At 44.1% G+C, this 21,888-nt stretch overlaps 1 protein-coding gene across 3 annotated transcripts in view; it reads right to left on the reverse strand.

Moving 5' to 3' along the window:
* Window positions 1-21,888, reverse strand: part of Myo1b (myosin IB) — a 164,097-nt gene that overhangs the window by 118,937 nt on the left and 23,272 nt on the right. For all 3 annotated transcript variants that reach the window (XM_052192679.1, XM_052192681.1, XM_052192680.1), the window contains exon 2: window positions 13,093-13,236. In XM_052192679.1, coding sequence (XP_052048639.1) covers window positions 13,093-13,227 — 135 coding nt within the window. In that variant the 5' untranslated portion in view covers window positions 13,228-13,236. The remainder of the gene's footprint in view (window positions 1-13,092; window positions 13,237-21,888) is intronic.

Raw genomic sequence — 21,888 nt, forward strand, 5'->3', positions numbered from 1 at the left:
ACAAAGGCTGTTCCTATTCCACTAGGAGTCCACAAAGCTCTCTCCTCAGAGAGCATCTCAGGGACCTGGGAAGGCACAGCCAGACACAGCTTTTAAAGAGATCTCAGATGAACTCTGGCATTATAGACTTAGATACATTTATCAGAGGAATTGTTGATGTTTTGTCTAAGCTCCACCCCACACACCTACCTGGCAATAGCCAGGTATGCCCCGCCCCAGAAATCTGGCCCACTATAAGAGGGGCTACTTGCCCCTCCTCTCCCTCTTTGCTCTTCGCTCTCCCACATTCTCTCACCTCTCTGCCCCTTGAGCTCTTCCCCCCTCCACGTGGTCATGGCCAGCCTCCACTCTCTCTATTCTCTCTCTCTCTCTCTCTCTCTCTCTGCCCCTCTCTACCACTAACTCCCATCCCCTACTCTGAATAAACTCTATTCTATACTATGCCTGTGTGTGTGTGGCCCCTCAGGGGCTGAGGTGCCCAGGCAAGGGCCGCCTGGACACCTTCCCCAACGCTGCCTAGCCACACTTACCTAACCCCCTATACTCTCCCCTTTTAAGCCCCTTCAGGAATGGGGGTTGGAGTTCTGACTCTACTGTTATACAGTGGTCAGTAGATAACTACATAGAGCTTACATCACCATAACACATGCTGTTTACAGAATGCTTACACACATGGAGTTGGTGCTTTGATATGTCATCTCATTTAATCCTCAGATCTTCAAGAAGGAATTAGTAGTAGTCCCTTTGTATACAGGAGGAAATTGTGCCTCCATTTATACAAAACTGAGGATTTATAGGAAAATGTGGAGCCAGCTTTATACAACACTCCAAATAGATCAAAGCATAACCCAGGGAGTATGACAGAGAGCCTTGAGCGGAGAGCTCAGGTGCTGATGGTGTGGGCTCACATCTAAGCGTGGTCTCTGACCCTTTGCCTCTCAGTGACTTGTGACTTCAGAACTGCTCGTGCACAGCCTGCCTGGAAACTCTAGAGACTGATTCCTCCCTCCTCCCGTCTGTTCTCCTCTCCCTCCTCCCCTCCCTCCTCCCCCCATCTCCTCCTTTCCTTTCTCCTTTGTCCATCTCCATCCATCTCCATCCACCCAACCCCTGCTAAGAGCTCCGGGTTGGGTAGCTTTGTTGTAGAGCAACCCTCTGGTTGAAGCCTCCTGCCTGTGGAAAAGCAAGAATTCTAACACAATAACCACTGCTGTTGAGAAAGTTGCCAAAATAAAGGTTTTTTTCTTTCTTTTTTTTATATTTTTAAAATGTTTATGGATATGGTATGTATGCCTCTGTGTATGTGCATATGTGCGCTAGAGGTCAGAAGATTGTGCCAGGGCCTCTGCAAGAGCAAGTACTCTTAACCACTGAACCTTCTCTACAGCCCCATGTATTTCCTCTTTTTTAGAGATATTTTATGTTAAAATGGCAACATCTCAGGCTTTAAGACCTGAACACAATATATATGGCTTTGGGTAGGGTCTCACTGCTCTCTGGATATTTTCTGGGAATCTCACAAAAATATTTGTCTACAGTGAGGATGCCCTACAGTCCTGCATCCCCCTCTACCCTCTAGACTTTGCCCCACAACTGAACCCCAGGAGGTGCCTCTCTACTCTCACTCAGCTTCCTTGGAACCCTTTTAAAGACCTTCAAAACCCACTGGAGTGCGTCCATCCATCTGACTGCCGAAAAGCAGTGAGGGTAGGAAGCACATGCCCGCACTCCCAGATGTCGTCCGTTAGAGTTGAGAACCTCTTTCTCTCAATCCTTGTGCTTAACATCTGTTTTTCAACAAATTCTAACTCTACATGTTGGGTTACAGACAATTCTGCTAGGCTCTGCCCAACAGCTACCCAGCAACAGCTTGCATTGCAGGCTCAGACTCAGGCTCTCTCTCTGGCTCTCTCTCTCTCTCTCTCTCTCTCTCTCTCTCTCTCTCTCTCCCTCCCTCCCCCTCTCTCTCCATCTTCTTTCTCCCTTTGTTCCAACTTGTTCCCAATCGGCCTCTTCCTCTCTTTGTACCTTCCTCTTTCTCTCTTTCTGTCCCCACTTTCTCTATCCCCACTTCTCTGCCCTCATAGCTCTCTTCCCAGCCTTTCCAGGTCCCCGCTCTCCCCTCCCAGCCCTATAATAAATATTCTTTATACCAGGCCTGTTGCATCCAAGATTCCTCAGGGAATTCCTCCGGGGGACGGGGACACCTTGGCATGGGCCCACCGAGGTACTCCCTCCTGACACAATTACACCATAACACTACACATACTAGCTGGTCCTGAAAATCTCTTCTGGGATGAAGCCAAGAATCCTGGGTTTGTGTAAGTGGAGTTCTGGGAAATGAATCCCTCGGGCAGCTGCAGGAAGCAACACAGAGCTGGGCCCCATCCCTATCGCCACTAACTTATTACTCAGCCTCTTCACTGTCTTAAGAAGGAATTTAATTATTTTTTGCATGTCTGTTGAGATCCTTAAAAACTCAACACGGGTACTTTAGAGTGCTGGTAAATACTATGCACTTCAGTAGCTTTCTACTTAGGTATCAGTAAGCCCACAAGGCATGGTCACAGGTTCTTATCTTAATGGCCACAAGAACCAAGAAAGGAATACAGTAACAAATGGTCACATTAGTCAGTAGAAATATATTCAGATGAGGAGTCAGGAATCAGCTGTCTCCCTGGAGTATACCGTCAACAACTCTAAACCCAGGAGCTCTGGATTATATCTTCAACCTTTGTATTTGGAAGTAATCCTCTCTCGGGCAGAAGTCTCCTACTGTACCATCCAGATTATGGATGCTGAAGTCTTTATGCCACCAGAAATGAATAAAAGGATGATAGGAAAGGAATCTTCAGGCTACAAGAAAAACATTTTGCTCTTAACAGAAAAAAATAATCATAATAATCATTTCAGTATCAAAAATAAATAAATCAGGAAGGTGTCAGTTAACAAATAAAACAGTTACATAGCTGAAGTGCTATTTAATCTAAAGTAGCTTTAAAATCCATTAAAGAAAATATCCGAGCCCTCTGAGTCCAAGTCCCCACACATGTGACTTTTAACTCTGAAGCAGGAATGGTTCAAAGCCAGGATGGGCCAGGACTCATGAATGGCCCATCACAGGACTGCATAGTCAACTGATTTCACTGACTGTCAAATAAACAAGCAACACATTTACTAAAGGCGAAATTTTTAAAGCATCATGCAAATTATAAAGCCACAGTGGAGGCTTTCAGAAAAACAAAATTCCAGAGCTAATCACTCTGATAATACAAGCCTGAATCCAGCCTTAGCATGGCTAAGGCAGAGAGAAGGGCATGAGTTTAAGGCTAGCCTGGGCTATATACAGAACTGGAGTTCAAGGCTAGCCTGGGCTAGAACTGAACAAACAAACAAAAGATGAGGGGAAGCAAAGCTAACTAATGTAGGCACTGGAGTAGCTGAAATGACGTTACACAACCGTCTAAGCGAGCACTCACTCGTGGTGGCCTGAGGTCTGCAGGCAGAAAGGTCCTTGTGACCTGTAGAGGGTCCAAGAATGTCCAAGAAAGGCAGAGCTCACAGCAGGTCTACAGGAGGAAGTTGACTTCAGAAAAGCAAGAGCAAGGAATGGTTTTAGGGGGCAGTCACCCAGTTACTTCTAAAGCATGCCCTACTAGGGATTAAAACACATCTGTCCATTGTGTTCACAGCAGTCTTGCTCTCTGTAGCCTAGACAGGGCCAAGGGGGCACTGACAGGAAACAGGCAAATGAACTGTAGCGCAACCATGCAAGGAAACACTATTCAGATTGGAGCACCTTTGGAAGACAGAGAATAAATAGTGTGGCTTCCCTCCAGACAAGCTACCCAACTAGTAATTAAGCCTACGATCCTGTCCTAGGATCTCCTTAGCAAGAGAGGGCAGGCTAAGAGAGGAAGGAGGAGGAGTTTGGAGACACAAGGGGAGAGCAGGGGAGGGGAGGAGGGAGGGAAGGAGGGAGGAATCAGTCTCTATAGAGTTTCCAGGCAGGCAGTGCAAGAGCAGTTCTGAAGTCACAAGTCACTGAGCGGCAAAGGGTCAGAGAACACGCTTAGATGTGAGCCCACACATCAGCACCTGAGCTCTCCGCTCAAGGCTCTCTGTCATACTCCCTTGGTTGTACTCTGCTCTATTTGGAGTGTGTATAAAGCTGGCTCCACATTTTCCTGTAAATCTTCAGTTTTGAGTAAATCGAGGCACACTTTTAGCTTCTCCCCACCCCAGTTCCCTCCTGTATACAGAGGGACTACTACTAATTCCCCCTTGAAGATCTGAGGATTAAATGAAACTGCGTATCAAAGCACTAAGACCACAGCAAGTATTCTACAAACAGTACCTATTATGGTGGTCTAAACACCACGTGGCTCCACCGGAATCTACTGACCGCTGTATAACAGCCAAGTCAGGACTCCCATAAACCTCAGCAAAATCCGCCCAGTAGTCCTGTAAGGCCAAAGTCATTAAGTTTTTTTTTTTTCAAAATGGTCTTTGTATACAGGAAATGACTGTTACCAGGCGAGCATATGAGATACATCTAGTGAAGCTAATACTAAGTTGATAGCAAAAGAAATAGTCCTTGGAATCCTCAGAAACAAGACCACTCAACTCATCACGAGGGATCCTTTCTCCCCTTGGGTTAGACTCTGAGAATTTGATCACAGGACACAAACCATTATACACCACAGTGCTACGAAATGTACATCTGTGAGACTTCCCCAATGCTCTTAAAGAGATACTTTGTCTTTGGGGTTTTATTAGGAGACACAGTATGATCTACCAAATGTTTTTTGATTGTTCTTTACATCATTCAAAAGTGTGCAAAATGATGTAAGTCAAAATTATAAATGTGAGGTTAAGAACATATTTCAATACCTTTCTGGTTCAACAAACATGTGATCTAATGTATGTATCTGGCAGCTATACTCTCAGAAACATACTTGTGACATATGTGTATGTGTGTATGTGTATAGTGAATGTATATATAACATATAATATACTGTGTTGTTTTTATGCATGAGGTACTACATAAATACACACACACACACACAAACTCCACATCACTAATAATGCCCTCTTTTTTACAAATGAATTAACTGAAGGCACAAGCTGAAAAAAAAAAATGTACCCAAGGTCTCACAGCAGTGGTAGTCATACACTGACTTCCTTGATGTAGACAGCTGTGAACTAGTGCACACACACCTGGAACACACAGCCCCATCTGCGCCTATCACAATGCTACAGGAAAATCGGGACATAAGAGACTGGTCATGTACCCAGGTCGACGCCCATACTTGCTTCTTCTAAATCGCTCTTGGCACTCAGAGCAGTCAGTTGGCTTCAAAGGCTCCTCAGAGCCTGCTTCCTCACCGCCCTCAAGATCCCTCAGAACACTGTAAACCACATCCTGCTTGTTGTTTTTATTTTTCCAGTATTTCTCAGTTCACTATTTTATCTAGAGCCTTAAGTTACCAGCCTCAGATGAGATGTTCACAAATAAACTAAGAGGTCTGCAGACTGAGTGCTGCTGACATCCAGGCCTGCTGGTCTAGCCTACCATCACATCATAATCTTCCATTCCTGGGCTGTCAGTCATTCCAGACTATAAATTAAAGAACTATATGAGTCTATGCCACATTTAAATACCAGCTAAAAATATCAGCTCGGTCTGCCTTTAATTTAGAGCAGGACAACACCCCACTGCCGTATCATCACTGAGACAGATTTTGAAAGGAGGTGGGATCTTCCAAATATATACTGTTCTCTTAGGCCACTGTTTATGTGGCCCTGGAGGTTAGGTTCCCTTCTTGCCACGATTCCTGAAAACAGTATTATGTGGCTAACTGGAAACAGGAATACAGTGAAAATAAATCTGCACAATGAAGATAGAAGCAAGAGCAAACACAGAGACTGGGAAGAAGAGAAAGTGGCTTGCTGGACTGGGGTGTGTCCCCTAAATCTGCATGCTGGAAACTTGACTTCAAATGTGGTCAAGTTGGGGGAACCTTCAAGGGTGGGGCACCACCCTCAGAAGAGATTCATGTAGTTCCCACAGGACACAACTGGAGAGGGTTATAAAAAAGTACAACCTAGCCCCAGGGTCCCAGCTTTCTGTCTCACCAAGTGATCACTGTCACCAGACCTTCCCTTTCCTGTTTCTCCACCATGCTGTGACATAGTCAAAAACCCTCACCAGGACAATAATGCCATGCTGTCTGAGCCACCAGAAACATTTGTCAAATACATCTTAGTCAAAAAAAAAAAAACTAAAACAAAACAAATAAATACAATACAGTATTCAGTTACAGCAGAAGAAAATGGAAATCTAGTTTAAAAAAAAAAAACAAAATCTAAATCATTAAAGAACAGTCATCCCTGTCTTGCCAGCCCCAAATACAGTCCCACCCCCTACGATACTCCCCACTCCTACCATATGTCAGCCATCCATGCAGGAACTCAGTGAGGTAACTATCAAAATACCCGTGTCTTAGATGAAAGAACTCAGTCTTGGACAACGGTGCAGATGCTTGTGAGTGACTAAAACTTAAAACTGTCATTAAAATTCATCTGCTCTGTAGTTAAAGGAGATCCGTGTGTAACTGAACTGGCCCCGTGTGCGCTGAGCCAAATGTCACCTTCTTCTACCTTGTGTTCATAAAGTAGAAGGAGCGTGAAGAAGCGCCAATCGCCTGCAGTCCACATAATATGAATAACACTCTTTCCTCCAGATGTTCTGTGCTTGGCTCTGTTCTGTTTTGTTTGGGGCATGGTGGTAACATGGTTATCTTCTTGATTGATGTCTCTCTGCTTCGACTTTTAAGGACCACAGCATGATAACCTATGACTTGAGAACCCGACGTACCTATCCCACGTCTGATTAAGTTCCTGTCAATGTACCACTGAGTGCTCTGTCAGTACACGGCAAGAACACTGATTATCAAACCCACTATTCAGCTAGGTCACTTGGAAACTGCCTCATTTCAAAGCCTATGCAAGCTTCTATCTTACATACTTACATACTTAGGAAACTAAACAGGCTTCCTTCCATATTAGTGAAGTCGTTTGATCATTTAAGATCCACAGAACTATCATTTGCATATGACCTCCAGCATTGGATTTCCTGGCTATAAATCCCAACTCCATTTAATACCCATGGTGTGAACATAGAACAGACATTGAACCTGCCTAAGAATGTTTTGTCATATGTAAAATGAAAATGTGACAGCACACAAGACTCTCTAAGAACTAAAACATAAAGGCTCTAAAACATTCACAGCTGATGGACTTTTCCCAGGTCTCACAGACAAAAAGTGGCCGAGCCAGACCTCAGGTCGGGCCTCTGCTCCAGGTACCCGCCATCAAACCGCTCTCAGCAGGGGTCCTTTCTGATGTCTTCATGTCCTCCAAATCTAACTACAGGTATAGCTTCAACCAGAATACTTGCGTTAAATGATTATAAATACTTATAATATTACACAAATATTGCCAGAACCACACAGAACTTGCAACCTGAAATAACTAAGACTGGAACATAACAGACAACTGTGCATCGGCACGGTTAAAGATTTTCCAGTTACCATGGGTTTTATGAAAGTGTGGGCAGTTAAAAACGGACACATTGTTATCAAAACTGTCTGTCTTCCTAAAGCGTGCAAGAGGCAGACTGCCCTCAAAAATCAGACACACCATTCCTCTACACCTCACATGTAAGTTTCTGGCTCTGTCTGGGCTTCGATGTTGCGTTGGCATCCAAACTCCCAACTGCACACACAACTTGCTCTCCACCTTTGCAGGAGCCAGCCACCCCCACACTGCAGTCACTGCACACACAAGAACAGGTCTGGGTGGGCTCTCCCCTCCCTTCTCTACTTAGTGTAGGCAGAAGTAGAAATGGCATTGAAGATTAACCTTGTCCCACACAAACCTCAATGGGTCAGGGATGTCTGAGGAAAGAGAACTTATTTCCAACTCTAGAACCAAAAAAATCATCCTTCTTTAAAGGAGCATCTGGATGACTCTGAAACAGTGCAGTAATCAGTGTTACTTCTGGAAATCTATACAAGAAAACCATATTTCCATGTTACATGTGCCTAGGGTGCCTGGATGTTTTTCAAAAGCATATCGCTTTTGTATAAGAAAAAAAATGTAAAGACATTTAAGAAGAAACTGTGAAATTATAAAAACCAGGAGGACAGTTAGCTAGTAAGAATAGTATTAAGCTAGACTTTGAGCACCAATTCTGAGCTCTGCTTACAAACTAAAGGTCCAAATTTCAGATTCCCATTCAGTACAGGGTGGAAATTCCCTGAGCTAAGTCACTCACATAAATAGTGAGCACTTCTGATGCACATAAACAATAAGAGGATGAGAAACTCAAGCTGTTTATAACAAAAGGAGACACGTCATCTATGGCAAACAACATTTCTAGAAACATGTTAGATCCACATGGTATGAACTTCCCTGTGTGACATGTGTTAGATCCACATGGTGTGATCTACCCTGTGTGACATGTGTTAGATCCACATGTATGAACTTCCCTGTGTGACATGTGTTAGATCTACATGGTGTGATCTACCCTGTGTGACATGTGTTAGATCCACATGTATGAACTACCCTGTGTGACATGTGTTAGATTCACATGGTATGAACTACCCTGTGTGACATGTATTAGATCCACATGGTGTGATCTACCCTATGTGACATGTGTTAGATCCACATGGTGTGATCTACCCTGTGTGACATGTGTTAGATCCACATGGCATGAACTACCCTGTGTGACATGTGCTAGATCCACATGGTGTGATCTACCCTGTGTGACATGTGTTAGATCCACATGGCATGAACTACACTGTGTGACATGTGTTAGATCCACATGGTGTGATCTACCCTGTGTGACATGTGTTAGATCCACATGGTATGATCTACCCTATGTGGCATGTGTTAGTTCCACATGTGTAAAAATGACAAGTGTTATTGTTACAATGTTCAAAGCTAACCAAATATCCAGCACTTTAGAGTTGAGTGCTACAGAAGTGTCTGGTCCCATTCCATCCCTATCTCCAGAATTTTTAAAAATTAAGGCAATTTGTACTAAATTTTCCAGGCTGTCACTTTTACAAGTGCAATTAGTTTAACATAAGATCTTGAAACTGACAATTCAGACAGAAAACAAACTAAATTTACTGCTAAGCACCACAAATACTTCTGCCAACAGACGGGCACCTTGCTTCTTTACTCTCAGTCTGTCCTCCCTGCTCTTACCTAAATTGCAGTTCTCCTGTTCCCAGACAGAACCGCAGTCCTGACCAGTCCACCCTAAAAACAGAACATCCGACCTCAGGTCTGCCTCTTCCTCCATCACGACAAAGCCCACAAGAGACCTGCCCCAGCTGCAAGCTTGCCTGGGGGTGAGGGTGGGGGTGGCAGGGCCGGAAGGGCTGACAAAGGGAGAAAGAACTTAGGACAGCAGAGCTTGGGAATATCACAACCACCGTTTCCCAGCCACTGACCCCACGCTGAGCCTCTGAGACTAAAGGCATGACCTGCAGCTGGTCCCAGCTTGAAGTACACTCTGCCAAGAGCGAGAAATAACAGCACAGCCTCTGACCCTGCGTGCTTCTAACCGGCCGGTGCAATTGTTCCCTCTATCTCCCACCACTTGACCTTCCCCTATCTCCCACCAAACAAGCCCAAAGCCTTGGCTTGCAATGACAGCTGAACTGATGCTCCGGGGCCCACAGACGTGAACCAGCATGCTACTATTTAATCAATGTGTCAACCCCCTTCAGGAGATATCCTTGGGGTTGCATTTTACTCAGAGTTACATCAAAATAAACCCACTTGCTATGGAACAATACATAAAGTTTTTGCATTATCTTGGATGCGAGGTGCTGGAGAAACCTCGCTGTATCATTAGACTTATTCTGCTCCAGATCCCCTGAAAAATCTATTTACTCTTTTCTGGCATCAGAAGTTCACAGCAAAAAAGTCTGGGAAGCATGACTCTGGGTGCACAGGCAGCCTAACGACAAACCCCTCCCGCGGAGCACACCTTCTACAAGGCAGCAACATCAGCGTGGCCATTCTGTGACATCAGTGCTTTCTCGGCATCCACCTGTTTTTCATTCTCCCTAGTTGCTGACCTGTATTTGCCTGGGTATCCATCCCTCTCACACTCCAGAGTCAGCTGGCTGAAGACTCAGGACTCTGAGGGTCTGTGACTATGCTGGAGAAATGACATCCAGAGCAAAGCACCTCTCAAGACAGCTCTGCCAGAACAGACACGCCCCGTTATCTTTTGGGGGGGGCTGAAATGGAGATGGACAGCAGGATAGAAAATAGAGCTCCCCCAATCTATGGCTGGATCACACAGGAAATTGCTTGCGCTGTGATCACACAAGAGCTTACAAGTCTAGGCCAACTTTCCGGTCACTGGTGGCATTGTCAGTACAAAGTTAATGTCCTGACAGGATGGCTCATCCCAGGTTGCCTGAGGAACAGAGCAAAGCTATTTGTGGGCACAACAGATTTCCACAGCATCTTCTGTTCTGAGGGAGAATTAGAAAACACACACATACACACACACACACACACACACACACACACAAATACTATGATGGTGGTGATGATGATGATGATACAGACATTTTTAACTTAGGCTAAAGCTCCAGGCCAAACAATTTTACAGCAATCCATGAAGAAAAGAAAAAGCAAGAATATTATCAAAATAAGAGCCAGAAATAGGTTTTCTACAGTAGTGTGCATGGCATTTGAGGCTGGAAAGAACGAAGACCATATCTAACACTCAGTTCTTGCATTTTTTTTATTGCAAAAACAATATATGCTTGGCTTATAAAATAGAGATGGAGGAGTTACTCTCTACACTGTACTCAGTTAAGAAGCTCTACGTGGGCATCAGTGCAGCCTAGTCAGACACACTCATAAATGTTCTCCCGCCTTAGGGAGCACCTGAGGGAGCAGGTCCACACTATCTGCTTTACTCTAGAACCTGCCTTTTACCACTGGAAAGAGAGACAACATTGTCATCCCACAAGATGCCTTTAAAGGCACAGAAGGGGGAGCACACAGCTCACAGAGGAGCAGCTATCAAGTATCATGGAAAATGACTGATGTCAATATCTACAAGCTAAAGTCAATTTCCCACTTCTGTCATACAGCCAGAAAGGGCATTCCAGAAATAATTTAGAAAATAAAATTATGTAGAGCTGAAACCCAGACATTTTGTCTGCTAGACCCATTTTGTTACGAGGGAGACTGTTTTATTTTTGGTGGCCACAACAAATCAGGTATTCAAATGCACAGAATGCCCTTCTCTCCTATTTTCAATTCATCTGAAAGTGAACTGTGCTGCTTAGAGCCAAAACGAAAAATGATCGGCACCATTAGTTAGGATATAATTGATTCCTCCTGTCTGAGTCTCAGAGACCAATGTTTAAAGGCCATCTTTCATTTGATATCAGACCATCTTTCATTTGATATCAGACCAAACTTTCAATTAAAGCTGCAGAATGGCCAGGCTTTCCCACCTGAAGGCAATCCTGCTACACGGAGAGAGGGGAGGTGACACCAAGTCAAACAAGGCCATCCCCTTGCTTCACAGTAGCGTTCAACGCCCTCTCCACTTGGATCACCATCTTAAGGAAACTTTGAACTGTTACTATTCCCAGTTTAGCATTCAGTTATCAAAGAGATATCCTAAAAGCAGGAGTCACAAGGCTACCTTTACTGTGAAACTTCCAGATGATGACTTATTTTACAAAAAAAAAAAAAAAATTTAATTAGTGAGAACTGCCCTGGGTGCTGTGGTTTAAGTGCTTCTGTGGTTTGGAGGGGGAGTCGTCTCTGGGAGGTGAACAGGTCGTTGTGCTGAATCCACAAGAATGTGGCTAATGCTATGAGCCCTACTGGGCTTCCACTTTCCTCCTGGGAGGACACAGCAGCATCTGTAGCCATCAGCCAGGAAGTAGGCCCTCCTCTCAGAACCTGCTAGTCCTTTTCTTCTGGCCTTTCTAGATGACAAGAAATAAACTTGTGTCACCTACAAGATAGTATTTATCACAGAAGTCCTAAGGGACGAAGAGAGTTGACTACATAGAACAGAAAGATTTATGTGACTAAAAAAAAATAAATAAATAAAGCTTATAATTTTTCATATAAATTTTAGTTTGTTCTATGAAAGTCAAAGCCTTGCTATTTCTCACCTTTAGGTCTCTCCTTCTATTTATTTATAGTTCCTCCCCACAACAATAAATAAAAATGCTGCCCATCCCATTAATGCAGCTCATTCTGATGGACAGAAGCACATTTTTTAAAGAAGGAAAGCTCAGAAGCAAGGCAAAAATCTATTCACACTACCTCTGTCCAACTGATTCTGTTTGCTTCTAAGACCCTCCCTAGCACTGAAAATCAATACCCCATTTCATTGGTTGAATTCACACCACACCTTTACGTGCACACACGCAAGGGCCAAAGATAAATCTATTTTTTAGCTCATATTTTTTAAAGATATTTGGAGAGCTTAACACAGTATCACCGTGAAGCCCCTTTTCAGGCATCGTGAAAGCACACATTTGTCTACTAGTGGATGTATTTACATTCTGACTTCTCATGCACACCATTACACTAACAGAAACCATAATGATTCTGGTCTTCAGGAAACATACACTAATGTAGCAATCTACTGCAGTCCCTCTATGGACAAATATCAGGAAGGTTCCAGTCTTTTCTGATAGCTCACTGCCCTGCTTTGGTGAACAGCTTCTGAGTGATTAGTGTTCTAATCCTCTGAAGGTGTCCAAGATGGCAATGGATCTCAACACTCTGAACTGATGTCCTCAGAGAGAGGAACTGAAACACCACATTTGTGTTTGTGTGACCTCAACTCATGTGCGTACATCTTGCGTACAGTTGGTGTTTAAACTCATTGGGAAATACTCACTGGACTTATCAGCGCAGTGCCTACACCAATCTAGTAAACACTCCAAGCTGCCTGGACGCTCCGGATCAAAGAGCAAAGAAAGCAAGCGTGGGGCAGAAAAGCCTCCACGTACTCACATATATCTCGTTGTGATCAAAGCGCTTCTTCAGGTTGTCGATGAACGTCTCCTCATTGAGAGGCTCTAAAAGAACCATATCTCCAACCCCAATCATATTGTCCAGGAGTGAGGATTTCACCTCCATTTTGGCCATGGTTTCCAGCTGGAAGAAAGAAAAAGAAGAAGTCAGTTCTATGAGCAACACTCAGATGAGTTCTTCATATGACCGGAGAAATGACCTCCACCTGCCCAGCAATCCCAATGGCTGAAGTTGCCAGGATGCAAACCTGCTGCCAAAACAAACCTGTGACCCATCCATCGTCCCAGAGTCCAGCTACAGAAAATGCCAACTGGACACCAAAAGTCAATGTTGCCCTGTGCCATCTCTATCCCCAACCAAAACTGGCACACTCCAGAACAATCTCTTTCCAAAACCACCTTTGCCACCAGGCCTTGCATAGCGACATCAGACTGGGCCTTATGTGAGCCAGCTTCCTCTAAGAGGATAAGCCTCAGCTTCCCAAGATTAATTTACAGTGCATTTCCCCCAAGAAACTGCGTTTTTAAATGATGCAGTAACACTTACTGCTCACCATTCCAAAGAACTGTGCGTTCAATAATGAACTTAATCTTCACGATCACTCCACTAGAGATATAATTAACTCCATATTAATATGGCGACCTGGGCTAGTGAGATGGCTGAGTGGGTAAAGGACTGGCCACCAAGCCTGCTGACCTGAGTTCAATGCCCAGAATCCACAAGATGGAGGGAAAGAACCAACTCCTGCAATTTCTCATCTGACTCCCATGCACACATACAATGACAGGCACATCCCCACCCAAAAACATATTGATTTTAAAATTTGTATGGGGAAATTGAGCCAGTAAGATGCCTCAGTGGGCAAAGGTATTTGCCACCAAGCCTGACAATTTGAGTTCAATTCCCAGGACCTAAGGAGAAAGGAGGTACTCAGCAGTTGTCATCTGATCTGCACACTACACGGTAGCACACGATCAAAAGCAAATAAATGTTTGCTTTTTTGGTTTTTTTTAAAGTGAGAAGAAGGCCGGGCGGTGGTGGCGCACGCCTGTAATCCCAGCACTCTGGGAGGCAGAGGCAGGCGGATTTCTGAGTTCAAGGCCAGCCTGGTCTACAGAGTGAGTTCTAGGACAGCCAGGGCTATACAGAGAAACCCTGTCTCCAAAAAAAAAAAAAAAAAGTGAGACGAAAACATGACACTTACTTATAAATGCTTTGTATGTGGTATTAAGAATCCTGTAGCATGCCCGGCATGGCGGCACATGCCTTTGAATGCTGGACTCAGGAGGCAGAGACAAGCTTATCTCTGTGAGTTTGGGACCAGTGTGGGCCACATAGTGAATTCCCGCACAGCCAGAGCTACAGAGTCAAACCCTGTCTCCAAAACAAACAAAAAGAATCCCATGGTTATTTGGATACTGTAGCTATGGAAGAAGTTTCATCCCAGGTACTGAAAACTAACTTACAAAGAGCATAACCTACTGGTAAACAGAGGCTGCCTAGCCAATGCGATCTGAGTAATCACTGTATTCTCAATTTTCGTTGACTTGCCAACCTTACAGAAAAAAAAAAAAAAAAAAAAAAAAAAAGACTTACCCCACAATGACTAGATCCAAATACTACCTTTACTTTGGTTCAGTGGGAAAGGCTAGCCATTTGGAAACAAAGGCGCCCTGTAACAGTGGCATTCTGCACCTCGTATGTAGGATGCTACCCACAGCCCACAGAGGAATGCTAAACTAACAGAGCTCCCAACCTCTGTGTTGTCAAGGGGACCAAAGTCCCTTCAAATGTCTTAACCAAGAAAAGGGTGTAGCGTGTCTCTTAGGTAATGCACGTTTTGTTAGCTTTTCCATTATCAGATGCACTTACTGTCCCATTCCAAAAAAGTGTCTCCAGGGCAGAAGTCAAGCTGAAATTGTCATCAAGGTACCAATACCCACAATATTTGTGAATATTATAATAAATCTATGTATGCAAACCTAAGTACAAAGTCCACTTGATTCTTTCCATATGGAGTGCCCACTTCACGCTAGACCATAGGAAGGTCTGCTTGCTTAAATCTTAGCAATTTAAGTAAATCCTCATCTTCTGGTGTAAATAGCCAAGAAGTCCCTTAGAGGCAAGAGAAAAGCCATCTTCTTGACATTATAAAGAGAAACAGGAAGACCTAGTAACTAATTCATTGTTATTAATTACTAGCAATCAATATATATCCACAAACATGTTGTTATTTCTGACTCTATTTTAAGAAAACAAAGCAAGACAAAGCAACAAACAAAAAGGCCTTGGAAAGCCAAAAAAGGGAACTATGAAAGAATCGAGACTTTCTCCAATATGTTTGAATCAAGAAAGGATTTAATACTCAAGAGAAAAGATCTTTTTATTTTATTTATTTATTTACTAATATAGGATTTATATGCAACCACGCCTGGAATAACTAGTCACAGGCACCACTAAAACCCAACAACCACAGAACAAGGACCGGCTCCTGCACTGAGGGAGGTCAGGCTGTACTTCAGAAGGGAGCAGGGGCAGCTGGGAGGTGCCTGGCATTGCCAGGGATTGAGCAGCAGCCAGGATACTCCACTGAAGGACTGGGAGAGCCCAACTCTGTCACAAGAAATTAACATTTAAATCAAATTTCAAGTTCTCAGACTCGTACAGTGCCAAAACCACTCTGGGTCTGTAAACGCATTTCACCTAATTTGGCAGGTGAGGGAAGAGGGCTCAGGGATTAAGGGGGAAGTCAGCTTGAAAAGGGGTGCAAAATAACCACCTCAAACCAGAAACTTAAAGGAGCGAAGTGGCTGACTGGGAACTCTGCCCTGGGTGGATTTCTGAATATAGTCTATTTATAGAAGCAGCCGAAACGACAACACCTGCTGCTGCAGGTAACGGTAATTAATTCTCGGCAGCCAGCCTGTCGCAGGAACTATGCCTGCCTCACCAGCTCCACAACCGCAAGTTTCAAGGAAGTTTACAGTCAGCCAGCTTTTATCCTTACTTCATAATTGACGCAGGTACAAATCAATTCGGAAAACTGATAAAAACGGAAAATACAATTTTTGCAAAATATACCAATAAAATAAACCAAACTGAAAAGCCAATATGAAATTCATAAGACGAGTTTGTCTTTTTGGCATGAGGTTCTGGGGGCATGACATCATGATGGTTCCCATCATTAGAGGCAAAAAGAGAACACAGGAAATGTGCTTGGAACACTTCCATACCTACAAATTCCTAAAAATGAACTGCGTCCACATTCTGCCTAAGGTATATTAGAGCCATTACCTCTAGCATAAGTTGAGTTCACTTTGAAATCTTAATAAAAAAATATCTGGCATATTTGCTCTACCAAGAAAAAATGATTTTTTTTTCTTCTCTGACAGAGTTGTGATTAGCCATGAAAACAAATTTCAGAAGTGTTTGCTAACACAATGTTTCCTTAAAACATCAAAAGAAGTCCCGCGTTTTTATATAGGAAAATGGTGATGTATGTAGGGCACTATGTAATATACAAATATGTGTGTGAATATCAAACAAAAGGAGTGTGGTGTGTGGGTGTGTGTGTGCGCGCGCACATGAGTGCATTTAGTTCCCAAAAGCTCTCAATGGAGTCTATATCGCTATACCTTGAACTCCAAGTATTAACACACACACATATCATATAAACATTAAATCAACCAACACGCTAGCCCAGATATAGCCATAGTCGCTATATCTGAGTCAAGGTTGACTCTGAATCTGATGCATCGCAGCTCCGCCCACCTCTGATGGGCAGGCTTGCAGATTGGACACTTGGGATGGCTTCACCACCCCTGCTCACACCAAACAGGCTAGTCCCAGAGGAAAACAGCACACAGAGAAGACAAGGCAGGAAAATTACTGAAAATCATTCGTGAAGGAATTCTAGTGACATCATAAATCTCTGGATCAAATTGTGCTTAAGGTCCCTGACACCTAATTCCTCAAGGTTTCCATGATGTGAGCCCCCTTAGCTCTCTTAATCATTTGCACCAGAAGGCATCATACACTGACCAAAGAAACTGGTGCCAGCAAGTGGAATGTCAGAAGCAAAGGCTCAACCTCACTAAGGCATGGGGTATGATGTGGCGGACTCAGGAACGGCACATCAAGATTTGACAGCTATTACTGGAACCGCCAGAGGAGCCATGCCTGTGGGACTCTGACCTCATACCTGTAACATTAGAGGATCTGAATACAGGAAATTCAGAATACCAGAGTCATGTGTTCATGAAAAGGGCCTGTCTGAAAGGCCAACAAGGGGCGAATTTTCTCCTCAGAAGGGTCACTGTGCCTCCAGTAGCCTAGCCAAAGCCTGTTTGGCTTCCAGTGCCTGAGGAAGGGATAAGCCCTCCCACTACAAAGAGGAAGAATCCAGGCGTTACACCACACTCTGGCTCCTTCCAGGCCTTAATAACCCTCAAGCAACCATCAACCAAGACTGACAGCTCTCTACAGGGAAGGAAGGAAGGCCAAGAGGCAAATTCTCAGGTTAGTTTCCTGAGGCTTGGTGATATTTTCAGTGTGCATTACTAGTGCAAGGAAACAAGTCAACCTTTATAACAGTTCCACCTTTAAGGAATGATAGTGCAAAATTCTGGCTGATAGTGAGATATGATTGCTTGACCCTTACCAACAACCAGCCCTCAAGATGTCTAACTCACAAGGACTGCTTAAGTATGGAAGCCTCACAAAGTCTCCTCCCAAGTGCTTCCCTCAGAGGAGGCTATTAAGTCAAATGACAAAAGAGACCTGTTCTCAGAGAACAGTGGGTCACCACATTTTTAGCTATGAGATTGATCATTTTGTCTGGAGCATTTTCTTTTCCTGCATATAAGTATGATAGGAAAGGTGTGTGTGAAGTCGGGCATCTCCTGCTCTAACAAGGTTAGGGCAGGACAATTTGTAGACTGACTACATAGCAAGACCCTATTTCAAACAACAAACAAACCTGATCCAAAATAAATAAAGTGTCTGCGTGAGGTCAGCTGATCTCCATGGTAGATGTGGGTGTTGCAGGCACTGTTGGCCACTCCGCCCTACTCCTTCTTGTGCCTGATCTACTATTTAAGGTGTTCCCAGCTACAATGACTTTGTTGCAGGGAGTTAATGCCAGTTTCTGACAGATCTACATTCTCCCAATCCTAGCATAAGCAGGAGGGGAGAGCACAGCTTGTGCACATCCACCTAACCCTCCTGGAAGTGCAGACAACAGACGTCAGGGCCAGGACTATACTCATCACCACACCCAGCAACGTGAAGACCACGCAGCCCCTTCAGCAGCACAGCTCCTGCTGCTCAGCTCTAGCCTGTCCTTGCTTCCTGCCCACTGCATCCTTGTTAATCTGTGACCTCTCTGCAACTCTCAATCTGTCTATCGTTCAAACCAAATCTGTAGCTAACATAACCCTTAGTACCTAACGCACAGTACCAAGTCGCTGTTACCTTTTATTGTTTTATGAAATCTAACCTTCCTCCCTAACATGAGGCCATCTAAAAAACTCAATGACTGGGGGACCTTCTGAGGGGCCACAGGAAGCAAGGCCCCTGAATCGCAGGGTAATTGAGCCAGCCACCAGCCCACTAGTTAACCAATGCCAGATGAGCCCATGGCTACGTGAGCTCTTTACAGCCACTGTCCATGTGTATGAGGCGGCTGCTGTCTCCCCTGCCTGCTCTCACATACTTCTAAAATGACTGCTGCTTATTGCCATGTCACCAGCTTGTTTCCTGGAAGCCTCTATAGCACAAAACACAGTAACAAATATTGAAAGCATCATTTCAAACTGTCTTCAAAATCAGAAAGAGAACGTAGGATAAAATATCCTAAAGCATCTTAGGACCACTGTAACCTAGCAGTTCAATTAACTAGTCTACCCCATCACTCACCTTACATGACAAGCTACCGACCACGGTAACTATGAATATTGCAGATACAGGACAGCCATCCCTCTGGCTGTCAGCCACAGACACAGATGAGGACAAAAGAACATGGGAATATGTGAGCACTCCACCGTTCAGTATTAAAACAATAATACGGAAAGCTATTCCAACTTAATAATCAATAGTTTTAACAGTTAACAAAAAAAAAAGAGGATACAGAGGAATAAAAGATATCTTATTACCCCCACAATGAATCGAAGTTCTCAGAATACCACAGGCCAGCAACAATGAACACTTTAAGTGGAAACACTTCTGCATTTGAAAGGGCACGAACAAATCAGAGCTGACATCTCAATGAGTAACAAGAATATTAAGTCACAGTATTTTAAATCTGAAACAGCCTCTACAGCAAAGCCAAAAACAACATAGGAAAACACTGAAAAGTTATCTTCTGCTTGCTAACCAAAAGAGGACATTTAAAACACCATAGAATTTTAGAATTGTATTGTAGCAACTTTATTGATGCTATTGTAGCATCTTTAGAAGCATGCCCCAGCTACAGGAGTGCTTCCTAGCAGTGCCAATGTCTTTAACTGGCTGGTTCCACTCATGAGCCTCCAGGTACAGTGGCCCTGCTTGCTGGACATTTCAGCTCTTCAGTGTAAGAGCGTGTCTTATTCCTTGGTATTTCCCCAAAGTCTGTGGCACCACCACATGTACGGCAGGTATTCAATAAAATACAAACAGCAGACACAGAGGCAAACTATGCAAACTACTAACGTCTGATTTACACAGCAGTGAGCATTCTCACAGCTACCGCTGTATAAATTTGTCACAATTAGGAGGCAGAAGAAAGATAAAAACTTCGAGCCACTTGAGTTCTCCAAAAATCAATACCAACAATAGGACAGGAAATAAAATCAAGCATGCCGCTCCAAATGAAGCCATTAATGACATGTGAAACACATGTAAGTTAGAAAACTGGGCCAGTATGATGAAATGTCATGAACAAAATAACTCTCATCAAATCCCCCAAACAAACAAAGGCGAGAGAGAGGCCAAAAGCCCTACCTCGAGGCTCAGAACCTAACAGGAGCCAAATACTGAGAACTGGAATTTCCTTCCTCATCCTTTTAAAATGGAACCAAAAATCATCTGGGGGGGGGATGGAGGAGGGTGGATTAAATGTCCATTTTATTCAGTTAGAGCAACATGTCCAGAACAACTCCTGACGAGATACCGGCACTGTATGAACGGTTAGGGACACAGGAGCAATCACAGTATCTCCCCTTCCCCCACACCACTCCCAGAAGTCAATGTTTAGCAGGAGCAGCAAAAGAACACCCCATTTTAAAGTTTTTCTATTACATTTATTTAGTGTGCACATGAGCATGCCAGGGCACACACACGGAGAGGTCAGAGGTCAACTGTGGGAGTCTGCGCTCTCGTTTGACCACGTGGGTCAGGAATGGAACTCAGATCATTAGAATCAGCGGGCGAATGCTTCTGCTCACTGAGTGACCTTCCAACCCAAACAGGCCACTTTTGACATTTCAAATGACCTCTGGTGACTAAGAGAAGCGTGCACCCACTATAGAAAAAAAAAGAAAAAATAGAAAATGCAGATGAGTAAGAAATAAAAAAAACTCAAACCAAGACGCTTACTTTGGCCTAAATCCTTAATTTAGTAGAATTCTTATAAAAAAAATTAAACTCATAAATGTCATTTATGTATATTTTACTTCAAAAAGAAACAGATTTCTTGGCAGAGAGCCCATGCCCTCACAACTCTTTTGCCTTCCTCCTTAATCTCCTCTCTTGAAGGTCCTCCACTCTAGGACAAATCCCACAGAATACCTAGCATGCCAACGCAATGGTCTCCAGCAGCAGCATCTTCAACGAGACCACAGATACCTGGGCAGCGCAGCACTGGCTGGGACAATGCCAGCGCCCACGGGCCTGGGACCAGCATACACAGACCACGGTCAAGAGGCTGCAAGCACTGAAGCAGAGATTTGTGGAGATGCTGAGAACAAGTTTCATTTAGGGGAAGCCTGGAAGAGGCTATCCTTCTGAAGGAAAGAATGACACCTGGAGACAGAACACATGGGGCAGGAAGAAAAGCTTCAGGTGCCAGGGGTAGTTCCGGTTCTGAGCCTCAGGAGGTTCAGCTGGGATCCTGGCCTGATTTAACCTGGTGTGAGAAGTCACTGATCCCAGGTAGCGCACTCCGAGCAAGCCAGCTGTTACAGACTGAATGCGCGTGTTCTCCCACCTGAAACTCTATTTTCCGGTTCTGTAGTACTAGAGGTATGGCCTTTAACAGCTTTAGAGGCCACTGGGAAAGCCGTAGGGAGATTTTGTCTTTATAAAAGACATAAACGTGAGGAGACACCAATGTGTCTGCAAGCCAACAAGAGGAAACTTGGCAGAAACCAAATCTTGAGCTTCCCAGCTTCCAGAGCTATAAGCACCAAATGTCCATTGCTTAAGCCAACTCTGTCTACAGTGTATGTCACAGCATCTCAAGCACTGTGACACACCAATAATACCAAGTGAGTGTGTGTCCCTGCTCCTCCCCTGAGAAAGGCAGGCTGGCACTCTGGGGGTAGACAGGCCCTGGCACATGTAGTTCTCTGACGAGCTGGGTTTAGTGGACCACACAAACACATGTGAGAAAGAGGGCTGACAAGGCTCAGCCTATGCTAGTTTTCACTCCTACCAACATGCTTGCTAAGAGAAATTTATATGTGTAGTGTCTGTCTCCTGTATTTATGTCACAAATTATAGTTAGCTGACTTTCCAGCCTTTTATTTCATTGGTAAAGCCAATGCACGGGAGGGGGGCCCACTGTCAGCCTTTTTC

Source organism: Apodemus sylvaticus, chromosome 9 (genome assembly GCF_947179515.1).
Source record: "Apodemus sylvaticus chromosome 9, mApoSyl1.1, whole genome shotgun sequence".
In the NCBI taxonomy this organism is placed as follows: Eukaryota; Metazoa; Chordata; class Mammalia; order Rodentia; family Muridae; genus Apodemus; species Apodemus sylvaticus.